Below are 14420 nucleotides of genomic sequence, written 5' to 3'. Positions count from 1 at the left end.
ACTTTTTATTTTGTAATAATTTTAGATTTATAAAAAGGTGGTAGAAATAGTGTAGAGTGCATATAAACCCATCACACAGCTTCCTCTTGTATCAAAGCTTATTCAGCCATAATACAATTACCAAAACCAGGAACTTACTGATAAAACTACAGACCTTATTTGAATTTCATTTGTCTATCCCATAATGCTCTTTTTCTGTTCAAGGATTCAGCGTAAGATCCTAGGCTGCATTTAGTTTTTGCATCTTCTTAAGTCTCCTCCATTCTGAGGCAGTTCAATCTTTCCTTGTCTTCTATGACCTCTACATGTGATACTTGATGAGTATTGGTCAGTTATTTTGTAGAATGCCTCTCAGTTTGAGTTTGATGTTTTCTTATGATGAGATTGAAGCTCTGCATTTTTGACAACCCCACAGAAGTAATGTTGGTACAAAATGTTGATATGTCTTATTACTGGTGATACTAACCTTGATTCTTTGTTAAGGTAGTATCTGCCAGTTTTCCCCATTATAAGGTCACTATTTTTACCTTTGTAGTTAACAAATATCTTTGAGTCTGTTTAAATATTTGATTTCTTCTCAAATTTCTACCTACTGATTTTAGCATCCATTAATGGACCCTGCCGGTCGTAGTTATTAATGTGGTGTTTGCCTAATTGTGATTTTGTATTTTCTTCCTCCTTGCTGTATTTTTGTTAATTGTAGCTCTCTCTTCTCCCCTATTAATTTTTTCAATTACTTCAATTTTTCTCAGCATGGATACTCATTTTATTCTATGAGTTCCAATCCAGTACTGTCATTACTTACTTTGTTGCTCAAGTTGTTCCAGCTGTGCTGGTTAAGAGCTCCTCCAGACTGCTTCTTGTGTCCTTTGGACATGTGCTCATCCTTTTTTTGGCTCTTTAGTTTCTGGTACCACAGGATGTTGCAGGGTCATCTCATATTTTTCCCTGGCCCAGCTCTGGAATCAGTCACTACTCCAAGGAGCCCCAGTTCCTCTTATTTGGATAATGGTATTTAGAACCAAAGTTCTGGGTGCTAGGTGTGTTAGATGTCATTGCTCCTTGGTAATCTCAGTAGACAGAGCTAGGAATTACATGTATGTCTTCTAACTCATACATGCACACACATCTATACTCATTTCTTTATGTTGGTGGAGTCCAGGTATCTGTGTTAAAAGAGATTGAATGGAGAAGAGGGAAGGAACGCAAAGTATAGTTCAGATGTATCTAGGTCAGCAGCTCTCAAAATTTCTGGTTTTGCAGCCCTTTTACTCTTTTTTTTTTAAAGATTTTATTTATTTATTCGACAGAGATAGAGACAGCCAGCGAGAGAGGAAATACAAGCAGGGGGAGTGGGAGATGAAGAAGCAGGCTCATAGTGGAAGAGCCTGATGTGGGGCTCGATCCCGTAACGCCGGGATCACGCCCTGAGCCGAAGGCAGACGCTGAACCACTGTGCCACCCAGGCGCCCCTGCAGCCCTTTTACTCTTAAAAAATTTTGAATGCTCCTCACAACTCTTGCTTATGTTGGTTATATATATCATTATTTACCCTTTTAGAAATTAGAACAGAAATTAAAAATTTTATTAATTTGTAAATAACAAATCCCATTGCAAGTTAACATAGAACATACTTTTAAAAAATTATATTGGCAAATCATTAGCTAACTGATAACCCACCAATTGCAGTATTTTTCTGCCTTCTAAACAGAGGCTATCTTTCTTTTTTAATTTATTTTTTTTGTTGAGGTGTAGTTGGCACACAATGTCACACTGTGTGCCATTGTTTCAGGTGTACAACATAGTGATTCTCGACAGCTCTTGTGTGTTATGCTGTGCTTACCACAAGTGTAGCTACCATAATGTCACCATGCAACACTATTACAGTACCACTGACTATAGTCCCTGCGCTCTATTTTCTAATCCCTGTTACTAACTGAAAGCCTGTACCTCCCACTCCCTTTCACCTATCTTGCCCCCCCCTACTGTTGGCAATCACCAGCTTGTCTCTGTATTAATGGATCTGTTTCTGCTTTTTTGGTTTGTTTGTACATTTGTTTTTTAGATTCCACATAGAAGTGAAATCATACGGTATTTTTCTCTGATTTATTTCGGTTAGCATAATATCCCATAGGTCTATCCGTGTTGTTGAAAATGGCACAGTCTCAGGGCGCCTGGGTGGCTCAGTCGTTAGGCGTCTGCCTTCGGCTCAGGGCGTGATCCCGGTGTTCTGGGATCGAGCCCCACATGGGGATCCTCTGCTGGAAGCCTGCTTCTTCCTCTCCCACTCCCCCTGCTTGTGTTCCCTCTCTCGCTGGCTGTCTCTATCTCTGTCAAATAAATGAATAAAATCTTAAAAAAAAAAAAAAAAGAAATGGCACAATCTCATTCTTTTTTATGGCTGGGTAATACTCCATTGTGTGTGCATGTAGTACATCTTTATTTAACCATCATTGGACACTAAGGTTGCTTCCATAAATATAGGGGTGCATATATCTTTTCAAATTAGTGTTTTTGCTTTGTTAGGGTAAATAGCCAGTAGTGGAATTACTGGATTTTAAGGTATTTCAGTTTTTAATTTTTTGAGGACCCTCCATACTCTTTCCCNNNGTGGCTACACCAATTTATATTCCATCAACAGTACATGAGGGTTTCTTTTTCCCCACATCCTCACCAACACTTGTTATTTCTTACCTTTTTGGTTCTAGCCAGTTTGATAGATGTGAGGTGGTCTTTCTTTCTTGCTTGCTTGCTTGCTTGCTTGCTTTTTTTTTCATTGTGGTTTTGATTTGCTTTTCGCTGATGATTAGGGAACACCTTTTTGTGTCTGTTGACCATCTGTATGTCTTCCTTGGAAAAACATTTATTCAGGTCCTCTGCTCACTTTTTAATTGGATTATTTGTGAGGTTTTTTTTGTTTTGTTTTGGTAGTGAGTTGTAGAAGTTCTTTATAGACTTTGGATATTAATTTCTTATCAGATACATCTTGTGCAAATGTCTTCTCCCATTCAGTAGGTTGCCTTTTCATTTTGTTGGTAACCACCAACAAAACACCTTTGCTGTGCAAAAGCTTTTTATTTTGATGTAATCCTAATAGTTTATTTTTGCTTTGTCCTTGCCTGAGGAGATATATCTAGAAAAATGTTTCTTTGGCCAGCTGGTGTCAAAGAGGTTACTGCCTGTGTTTTTGTCTGGGGTTTTATGGCATTACCCCTCATATGTAGGTCTTTAATTCATTTCGAATTTATTTTTGTGTATGGTTTTACGAAAGTGGTCCAGTTTCATTCTTTTGCATGTAGCTGCCTAGTTTTCCCAGCACTATTTATTAAAGAGACTGTCTTTTCCCCATTGTATGTTCTTGCCTCCTTTGTCATAGGTAAATTAACCATATAATTGTGGCTTTATTTCTGGAGTCTCTTTTCTGTTCCACTGATCTATATGTCTGTTTTTGTGCCAGAAGCATACTGTTTTAATTACTATAGCTTAGTAGTATATCTTGAAATCTGGGATTGTGATACTTCTGTCTTTGTTCTACTTTCTCAAGATTTCTCTTGATATATGGGGTCTTTTTGGTTCCATATACATTTCAGTATTATATGTTCTAGTTCTGTAAAAAATAACATATAACATTTTTAATGAAATATAACCTTGTTTTCTAAAATGAAAAATTCAGAGAGAATTTGTTTTACAGTTCTATTAATATGTGTATTACCTGGCTTAATATAATATAACTGGATTCTCATATTTGCTAATACATTCACTCTGTGGTGACATCACATGTTAGCTTCTGCAAAATGCCACTATGTATTCATGAGAGGAGAGTGGAAAAAAACCAGTATGACTATGGAAGTATTTCAGATCTCATGGACAGCCTGAAAGGATGTCAGGGACCTTCAGGAGTCCCTGGACCACACTTTGAGAACCATTGATAAAGATTTACTGAAATTCTTAAAAAATGAAGGTATATATATATTCTTAAAAAATGAAATGTATATACTAGAAGGATAGATTCGGAAGAACTTCCATGTGGAATAGGAGAGAACTTATTAAGTCATGATTTAATGGAAGTTGAAAGAATGGAATGTCCAGGTAGGATGGGGGGAGTCAGCACTGTCTCAGGTAAGATTACTTGATTTGAGCGCTCCATCTTACAGTTATCTAATTTATAAGTTGCTAGCATAGCAGCCAAAATGCACATTTATCATAAGAAATATAGAGAAACAGACTAGAGTATTTGCTGTGAACTATGGATCCCTGAACCCTTCAAAATCAAAAGATAACTGTGGACCTTGTCAAACTCTGACAAATGTAGCTCCATTCAGAATTTTGAATGCAGTCATGGGTCAGGCAGAAGGCAAGGTTATAGTTCATGAATCACACAACGGCCTATTCCACCAGTGTGCTGCTTCCCCTCCTTGCCCTGTTCTGTGACTTTGGTGAGCTTGGAATTAGAAGTACTCCTATTGACCAGTTACATTTAACTGTTCTTGTCAAAACTATCCTGGAAATATAGACACACACACACACACACACACACACACACACACACAGAGACACAGATACACTCTTGGTCTGAACTTTCTCTTTTTCCGGACTCCAGGAATATTCCCCATTATTGCTAACATTCTTTCTTTAGGCAGTATGTTCACAGTACAGTTAATTGTGTTGTATCTTTCTTTTTATATTCGAACACTTGTTATATTTATGGTCACCTTGATTTTGTTTCCTGGACGCAATACTTTGAAACAATTCCCTTCTAGTGATAACCACATCCTTTTTATATGGCTGTTTACTACTTTTAATCTCAGGAATAACCATTTCTCTAAATTCGGGGGCAGTTATTTTGTCAGTATTCTCATCACAGATTATTCTTTGTAAAAGTTTAGCCATAAGAAGAAGGAAGTTGTTAGAAAAAATTTGGTTCACAAGAAATGATTTTATAGGGGAAATGTAAGAATGCTTTTAGGCAGAGACAATGTAGCTGATAGAATAAGGAAGATTATTTTAAAAAGGCAATGAGGGGCGCCTGGGTGGCACAGCGGTTGAGCGTCTGCCTTCGGCTCAGGGCGTGATCCCGGCGTTACGGGATCGAGCCCCATGTCAGGCTCCTCCACTATGAGCCTGCTTCTTCCTCTCCCACTCCCCCTGCTTGTGTTCCCTCTCTCGCTGGCTGTCTCTATCTCTGTCAAATAAATAAATAAAATCTTTAAAAATAAATAAATAAAAAGGCAGTGAAACAGCAGAGCCTTGGAGATAGGTAGGAATTGAGTCAGTAGCAGAGTAGAGAGGAAATTGAAAATTGAAAAGAACATATGGCTCCAGAAATAAAGAGGAGAGGTGGTAAGGACAGCTACTTCTGCCAAGTGATCTAGGTCTTTTCTGTAAAGTCAATCATATAGAATCTTGAAAGTGGACCAGGGGAGAGTATAATTGATACCATGGGTAACAAGGAGCTATTATAGATTCCTCACTGGGGAGATGACAGGAAAACAGTTTTTTGTTTTGTTTTGTTTTGTTTTTGTCCTTAAGATTTTATTTATTTGAGTGGGGGGGAGAGCGCACGCATGCACACAAGGGAGCGAAGGGAAAGGGACAGAGGGAGGGGGAGAAGCCGATTCCCTGCTGAGCAGGGAGCCCAACGTGGGGCTCAATCCCAGGACCCTGAGATCATGACCTGAGCCGAAGGCAGATGCTTAACCAAATGAGCCACCCAGGTGCCCCCCCCAAAGTTTTATATTAATTTTTTCATGGAAGAATATATGAGAGCGATGATAATGCTGTAAGGCAGCAAGATTGATAAAGTTAATTAGGGTGAAATGGATGTTGCTGGATATGGGTGTAGAGTACTGAGAATGAAGAAGAGGAAGAGTCCAAAATAAACCTTCTTACCTGGGAGTTATGGGTAGACGGTACTAAAATGTGCAACCCAAATGAAATATTTATTCATTACACCCTATGTCTGGCAAATTTATTTTAGTACATTTCACATTTGTTATATCACTTATTAACATTGTTGAGTCTGTAAGAAAGAAGTTGGGAAGGGTAGCAGGGTTGGAAGGAAAAATAAAAGGGGGATATATATGATAAACCTGCAGCTCTGATTAATTCTGTTTCATTCGTGAACTTTTGCAGTTATTTTCAATCTCATTAATTTTTCCTTTGATTCCTGCCCTTATTCTGTACCATTCATTTAGGTTTGAGCCTAACATGTACTATCTTGAATTGCTAGGTGGGTTTTTTTTGTTACGCATCAAAACTCCCCATATACATTTTTAAGGCCTTTGAAAAGGAGACCTTATATTTAGAATGTATTCTCAGTATCTAAAATTGTGCTCTGTACATATTAGAATTTTAGTAAATTTAAAGCTTTTGTTAAATTATTTCAGACTAAGTTTGGCACATTGCAGGCATGTAATAGTTGTTGAAGCATATCTTACTTGCAGATATCAAGATAAGATACAATTGCACAAAATAGTTAAAAATAAAAGTAGGATAGTTTGTTTATTTTGGGGCCAGAAATGAAATAAGCCTTGAAAGAGTCTGGATTCTGGGCTCGAGTTACTAGGGATCATGGGATTCAAGGGAAGGGTTTTTTCAATATAGGGAGACCTCTTTATATTTAAGGTCAGGAGAATGAAGTGAAAGAGATCAAAAATGAAGAAAACATAATAGATATATTTTAGAAGTAGCAAGAAAGAACCACCTTGGGCTGTGACAAGGGGTGAGGAGGTATGACATTATAGGTCTCTACCTCTTCTAAAGATGTTGGGGAAGAAGTTAGAGGAGTATGGAAGGTAGATATGACATGGGAGTCATGCATGACAGTTTCCCTAGTCTCAAAGTGAGAGATCTAGAGGGGGCTTCAGGTTTTAGGTGGAGAATGCCTGGGTTTAGTCAGATCTTATCAAAGAAGGATAGGTAGGCTAATTGACAGTTTGATGGTATTTCTGGGTTAATACTGAGAACTGCATTGAAATGCAGGTCTCAAATGTAGACATGAAGTTGTACATGGGTTGAGGTAAAATGGTAAAGCTTAAGTGATAAGGAAGAAACCAGTGTTTGGTTTTTTTAATCTGACGATTTCGTAGTCTCTTGGTTTTCTTCTCTTTTTTCTTTTCTTTGAAGATTTTATTTATTTGTCAGAGAGAGAGAACACAGTCGGGGGGAGTAGCAGGCAGAGGGAGAAGCAGGCTCCCTGCTGAGAGTGGATTCCCAGTGTGGGACACCATCCCAGGACCCTGGCATCATGACCTGAGCCAAAGGCAGATGCTTAACCGACTGAACCACCCAGGCATCCCTCTCTTGGTTTTCTTGATGCCCTAACAAATGTGTTTCAAAAATCCAGCAAACCAGTCTTTTCAAATACCATGTACCTGCAGGTGCTGCTTTGATTAAACTTTGGTTTATTGTAGGTGCAAACACTGAGAACTTGATTTTCTTGTAAAGACAGTTCTCAAGAAACAAATAGACAATGTATGGATGAATTATTGTCTCTTTTGTCACGCTTAAGAGGTTTTCATGTGTTGGGGTGCCTGGGTTGCTCTGTCGGTTTAAGCATCTGATTTTTTTTTTTTTTTAAGATTTTATTTATTTATTTGACAGAGAGAGCGAGAGAGCACAAGCAGGGGGAACAGCAGAGGGAGAGGGAGAAGCAGGCTCCCTGCTGAGCAGGGAGCCCAACGCGGGGCTCGATCCCAGGACCCTGGGGTCATGATCTGAGCTGAAGGCAGACGCTTAACCATCTGAGCCACCCAGGTGCCCCTAAGCATCTGATTCTTGTTCTCAGCTCTGGTCTTGATCCTCAGTGTGATGAGTTCAAGCCCCATGTTGGGCTCCACGCTGGCCGTGGAGCCTGCTTTAAAAAAAAAAAAAAAAAGGTTTCATGTTTTTATAGGTTACAATTATCTTCTTAAAGCCAAAGAAAACAAGTTTTCTCAGACTTTTTTTGCAACTCATTCTTCCTAGCTGACTTATTATCATCATACCTTCCATCTCTTTATCATTTAGAGTTACCTCCATCTTTTCTAAGCACCTTGTAGGCTGGATCTGTGTACTTTAGTGTGTGGTTATGTTATACATAGAGGAGATTAATTTATTCCATTTATGGGTAATACGCCTCTTGGTGCATTCTAAAAATGTAACTTCCTGTGCGCCTGACATTCAGTGTTTTGATTGATTGTTACTTCTAGGTTTGAGGCTGGGCTTTCATATGTTAAAAGTATGCCTTACATTTGAGAATGCTAGTAGTACAAATACATCTTTCCAGGGGTGCCTGGGTGGCTCAGTCGGTTAAGCGTCTGCCTTCCACTAGGGTCATGATCCCAGGGTCCTGGGATCGAGTCCCTCATTGGGCTCCATACTCAGTGGGGACCCTCTTCTCTCTCTCCCTCTGCCTGCTGCTCCCCCTGCTTGTGTGTGCACACTCACGCGCTCTCTCTCTCTCACAAATAAATAAAATCTAAAAAAATACCACTTCCCATATATGTGGAAATAACTGAAAGGTTTAGATACATTTATTATTCTTTTTCGCTGTTTACACATAAAGGCTCTTCCTTGGTTTGTGAATATCTTCTAATTGCAGAATTTATTTGTGAATTTGTCTTATACTCTATTTGGCACTTTTGCTAAAAATAATTCCTCTGTTTCTTACTGCTGCATGCTACATTTTCATGGTTTCTTTGCCATTTAGAAGCTGATGGAAACATTGGAACTACTTTTTGGTGCCCCTGCAAAATGGGACAGAGCAATTCAGCAGCTGCTTACATAGTCTGCAGTCATCTCTGCTGTCTCACACACAACAGAAGTTTTGTATTTCAGTACACGTCAGTTCAGAGTTATAACATGTCTGTATTCCAAAGCCTTGTTGGTGGTGATTTTATCATTTTATTTTATGTTCCAAATAATGATACCAAAAGAAGCTATAAGAAGGTTCACTAGTATTATTCTATAACCTGATAGAATTATTAACCTAGTAATCATTTACATCCTGTTTTTGTGTCAGGGTTCTTTTTGATTTGTGATTCTCATACTGCCTACACCTCAGGAATTTATGAAAGCTTCCAGTTCCTTATTTTGTCAGCCTGAAATCCCTGCCTTATGTTGCATTTTCCTCATGAATCCCTTCTACACAGCTGTTTTCCAACTTTACACTGTCAGTCTGTAAGATGTTTATAATGTTTTGCACCATTTTTTTAGTGTATGTTTTGGAAAATGTAGCCATTAGTACATGGTACTTCATGGATTGTTATTAAGGAGTTATTTATTTATTTTAGCTTATAAAGAACAGAGATTTATTTCTCACAGTTCTGGAGGCCGGAAGTCTAGGATCAGTATGCTAGAATGGTAGGGTGAGGGCCCTCTTCCAGGTTGCAGACTTCTTGTTGTGTCCTTACATGGTGGAAAGGTCAGGGCCTGTTGAGTTGAAATATTTTAGTTTTAAGTGTTTGCATTTCAAGGATAGATGGAAAATGTAGTATTAAAGAGTGGATGACTGAGTATCATCAATTGTGATGAGAATTGGCACTACCATTACTGATCTAAGAACCTTCATGCATTTTTGTTTTTTGTGTTTTGTGGGTTTTCGTTTGTTTGTTTTGTGTGTGTGTGTTTAGGACAAGCATCTCTTTTTTTATCTGTGAAAACAGAAATCTGAAGGTGGGTTAACATCTTGTATTTATTTGTTGTGTAATTAGTATCCTGCCTTTTACCTAAGCAGTGGCCTAAAACCATATGCAGTCCTAAAAACATCTTTATTTGGTGATGGTTTGGTGTATAGGCCCAGAAAGTACAGGCTAAGCTATGATATCGTCAGAGTGCTGAGTTTAAAGATAATTAAATTTTCATTTTTTGTCTTACCTTTCTTCTGACGTGATTACCTTTTAGAATTTTTCATTGCTTCATGATATTTTATAAATCGAGAGAAAGCGTACTGTGAAGTCCTAATACCCTTTTATTCCCCCAATATTTTACTGATTTTTGGAATGTAAACCTCTTTTTGTGCTTTTAACTTCAGCATCAGTTTCCTTAAATGTGGGAGTGAAATTGATCTACTTTGTCCTGACTTATATTTATTCTTTGGTCTTATAATCCTTTCCCGTGATATCTTTAATCTTCTTTTCCAGATAGATTTTTGTAAAATCTTAGTTCTATTCCTTATATACTCTTGACTCTTTCTTGTTCTCTTGCTTATTAATGAACTCTTTAACACACTGTTGCATACGCACACGTATATAATCATTTTGGAAGCACCTATTTGTAGGTTTAGCGGAGGATTAAACATGCAATGGCTTTGTCAGAATGGGCTTTTTGTTTATTTCTAAAATTGGCTTTTTTTTTTAACAGATAAGTGTAAAGCAGGAAATTACTTTTACTGATGTATCTGAGCAACTGATGAGAGACAAAAAACAAATCAGAGAGCCAGTAGACTTACAGAAAAAGAAGAAACGGAAACAACGTTCTCCTGCAAAAGTAAGAGAATATATTAAGGTGGTGGTCCCTAACCTCCTAATCCCAAACTATTGGTAAATCTTATGGGCAGGAATCTGGCTGGACCATAAGGCAAATACAAAAATCTCATGTGGCTTAGTAAAAGTTGGAATGTTGTATCAGAATCACCAGGAGCATGGGATGCGTGTCTGCATGGAGGTGGTGGGCCATTTGTTTTAATTTTTCAACTTTTTTCACCATGCCTTTTTTTCTAAAAATAAACTTTTCTTTTTCCACGTCTCTCTTTTCTGCCCTTGATTCTCATTCATACTAGTTTTACTTATTTTAATATTATGATTTCAAGAAAATTCAACACCAGTTATTCATCAGGGAAAAGTTGTCGGATACCTGTATTAGAATGTAAGCTCCACGAGGGCAGGGACCTTCATATTATTCACAGTTGTATCCCCAGAGCCTGGAATAGTAGGCATAATAGACCCTTAATAAATACTTGATGGGCGAATGAAGAGATTAGTAAATAAGTGACCTAGTAAATAGTAGTAATAATTGCCTGCTTTTTTTCCTCTTCAGTATAGTAGTAGCTGACTGTAGGTAGCACTTCGGTCTTCCTAGGAAGTCTGTGAATTCTGAGTGGTATGTTTCCATCTTTATAGTTATTTTTCATCTTTTGTTTTCCCTCATATAGTGAAGAAGGATTTTTTTTAAAGTCATAATATAATGTGACCTTTTAATTTTGATGGCTCCTTCTTTTTGCCTTTGTGGTTTAGATCATCATCATCATTTATTTTATTAGTCTATTTTTGGATTCAGTGGTGTGCTGGAGCCAGCTTGTATTGGCTTGCCAGAGCTGATTGCTAAGTTTACAGGAATTTTGCAAGCCAATGCTAAAAGCATTAGTAACTTAAAATTAGCCATAGTGAGAATATTTACACCTTGGATATCAACAAACACTTCCCACCACCCAACTCCTTACTCTGTTGGTAAACATTAACAACATACCACAGCTTTTGGAATATATATGTATACCTACTATAGAAAAATTTGAAAAATATAGAGACTAAAATAACCCGTAGTCATACTGCCTAGAGATAGCTAACATAATTTTCTGCCATAGTCCATTTCTGTATTCAAATTTATGTACATAGATTGATTGATTGAATGTCCTGATTTTTTAACAGTGTGTAAATGATTTTTACATTTAATTAATGGTTTTTATAAAGACTTTATTAGCTGCATAATACATTATTTTTTGATGTATCATATTATATTCTGTGATGGCTATGTTGTTGGAAGTTGTGTTCTCTTTGCCTTCATTTTAAATCATGCTGCCCTTAAAATACTTGTGTATAGATCTTCATGTGTTACTGAATCAATCGTCAGTCAGAGGCATGAATTTTTCAAAAAGGGTTCTTGACAATGTGGCTCCTTCCAGAAATGTTGTACCAGTTACATTGCTACCCATGGTGGACCTGAGGTGTGTCATGTCTGTACTTTCAAGTGTGAGACTTTGTTTTTTGTAGCTTGAGATGGACATGTCATTACAGTTTAAATTTTAATTTCTTTAGTTACTGGCCATACTAAACTTCTTTTTCTCCCATAATTATTGGCATTTTATATTTCATGTTTTGTGAAGTCCCTCCCTGCCTTTCTCCTTCCCTTTGTTTTCTTGGGGTTAATTTTTTTCTCAGTGACTTATAAATACTTGTTTGTTGTTGTTGTTTTACATTAATGAATAAATCAAGTTTTTCATATACAGAACAATACAAGGTTTTGAGGAAAAAATTAATTTATAGAATTGCGATAGTATGTTACTTTGGGTTCGCTGCCAATCTATAAGGAATAAAGTCTTTTTAAAAAACAGTGTATGTTCTACATTTTCCTTGATATTTTATTGCCATTTTTTTTTCTGGTGCTATTCTTGAGTGTAATGTATCCTAAAATTCTGACTAAAACTCAGATTATTATCTTCCAGTAGGGTGTTATTTGGTGCTATGTTCTAGGTGTTTCTAAATACAGATCAGATTTTTAGAGGTTTTAAGCTGTTTTGCTTGTCTCATTTGTAGATAAATTCATAATGTATTAGGATGTTTCTAAGGGTATTATGTAAGTATATATCTGTATAATTGCTAGATGGAAGATTTGGCTTATTTTAAGTATATTATACATAAGAAAATGTTTTGGGGAGGTCTTTTTAGGGAATTCCTAGAAGAGTGAAATAATTAGAAATAATACACGGAAGATGAAGGTGTAAGAGTAACAAAAACAATTATTTTTAAACTGTCCTGACATGTTAAATGTAACAGAGAATGGTTGTGGACTGGTTTTAACACTGGTCTGCAGTCTCCAGATGAATGGTTTTTGTGTCTGGAGTCTTAGAATTTGAGGCAGGACCAGGGTGTTATTTTACATTTTCTCAAGCATGTTTTAAAAAATTTACACTTCATATTTTTCATTAAAGTAGCTGTTTCTACCTTTTTGTAGGAAGAAAAGCTTATCTCACATTTATAAATCAATGTGTTTTTTGTTTTAAATTCCTTAAAAACGGTTTTAAGCTTCACAAAGAGTTATAACTTATTATGCTTAGAGGACTCTACTCTTGCCCCCAGATCTTTCCCAGATCTTGAATTTTGCCATTATGAATATTTTGGGTATGTGCCACCATTGTGTCATATTAGATTGAGGATCTGTACAGAAAATATAACTAACGTGATAAACTTTTAGTTAAAATATTAGAGCTCACACATCCATATAAATGTGACTTCTTCAAGATCAGCTCTGTAGTGAGAAGTACCGTTATTATTATGTCATCTTTATCTGCCATGGATTTTAAGTAAGCCTCTATCATACAGCAAAGGCAAATTTGATATTTGAAAATTGCCAACATACATTTGGCAACGTGTTTGAAGAGGATAAGCAAGCTAGGGAATGTTAGCTAGGTCAAGTTATTTGGTACTATCATGGGTTAAGCTGTTTTATGAAAGTAAATTTTCTATAGAATAAGATCTTGTCCCTTTTAAATGTCAAATTTAATTTAATTTTAACAGCTTCGTCGGGGATCTTTAATGTGTTATGTTCCTTTTAAATATAGCGCATTTGTACCATAATGTCTAATGTCTGTCTATGTTGATGATGTAAACATTTTTAAAAAAATCATATTATAATAATGAAGCCCTTTGGAACGACTGAGATATTAGGGCTTTCCCCGCCTCTTACCCTGAAAACTGCGTGGTAGACTTTGTTTTTTTGATGTTTGTAATTGCTTCATTGTCTCATTCCTTAATGACATGCTGTTCTTTTTTACATTGCTATACTTAGTTCCATCGCCCCTTTGAATCTCGTTTTGTTGCGGATTAGCACTGTGGAGACTAAAGTTACCAGAAATGTGTGAAAAGTTCTAGTAAACTTAATTCGTTCTCCGTGCATTCATGTCAGTGGGTCTCCTCCTAGCTCTCATTAGATCACCTATAGGGCTTTTCCAGTTATAAATAACCCAGGCCCCATCCCTGGGGCTTCTCATTGAGGGGATTTCCATTTATACTTTAAAAGAGTCCAGGGTGATTGTGATTTATGTTTGCATTTGAGAATCTCAAGTCTTAATACTAGAAATTTCTGGAATAAGTAAGGAATGAGCTTTTACCACTTGACTTTGATTCTGACTTGTTAGGTGAATTAGGAAGTAACGTTTCCCACCACAGGTTTCTGTGAGGATTTATTTAGTCAACATCAATGAACTCTAAGAATCTTTTTAAGAAAAGTATAACATATTATCTTAATCCAGTATTGTATATATTGTATAGGTCTTTTCAGATATCTCAGTGACTGAATGAGATAGAGCAGAGTACTATTAATTCCTTACTTCTCATTCTGAAATGTTATTTCCTTTTTCATTCCCTCGGAAAACAATCTGGGTGCCTGTGATGTGCCAGAATCTCTTATCAGGTGCTGAAGAAAGGAGCTGTGTGTGTTTGTTTGAA

At 36.9% G+C, this 14420-nt stretch overlaps 1 protein-coding gene across 4 annotated transcripts in view; it reads left to right on the top strand.

Annotated features, from left to right (window-relative positions):
- Nucleotides 1-14420, top strand: part of ZNF148 (zinc finger protein 148) — a 113703-nt gene that overhangs the window by 62905 nt on the left and 36378 nt on the right. For all 4 annotated transcript variants that reach the window (XM_040621355.1, XM_040621353.1, XM_040621352.1 and 1 more), the window contains one exon: nucleotides 10342-10467. In XM_040621355.1, the coding sequence (XP_040477289.1) occupies nucleotides 10342-10467 (126 nt within the window). The remainder of the gene's footprint in view (nucleotides 1-10341; nucleotides 10468-14420) is intronic.

This window comes from Ursus maritimus, unplaced genomic scaffold (assembly GCF_017311325.1).
Source record: "Ursus maritimus isolate PB19 unplaced genomic scaffold, ASM1731132v1 scaffold_4, whole genome shotgun sequence".
Classification (NCBI taxonomy): Eukaryota; Metazoa; Chordata; class Mammalia; order Carnivora; family Ursidae; genus Ursus; species Ursus maritimus.
This window is presented reverse-complemented; position numbering and strand designations above follow the sequence as displayed.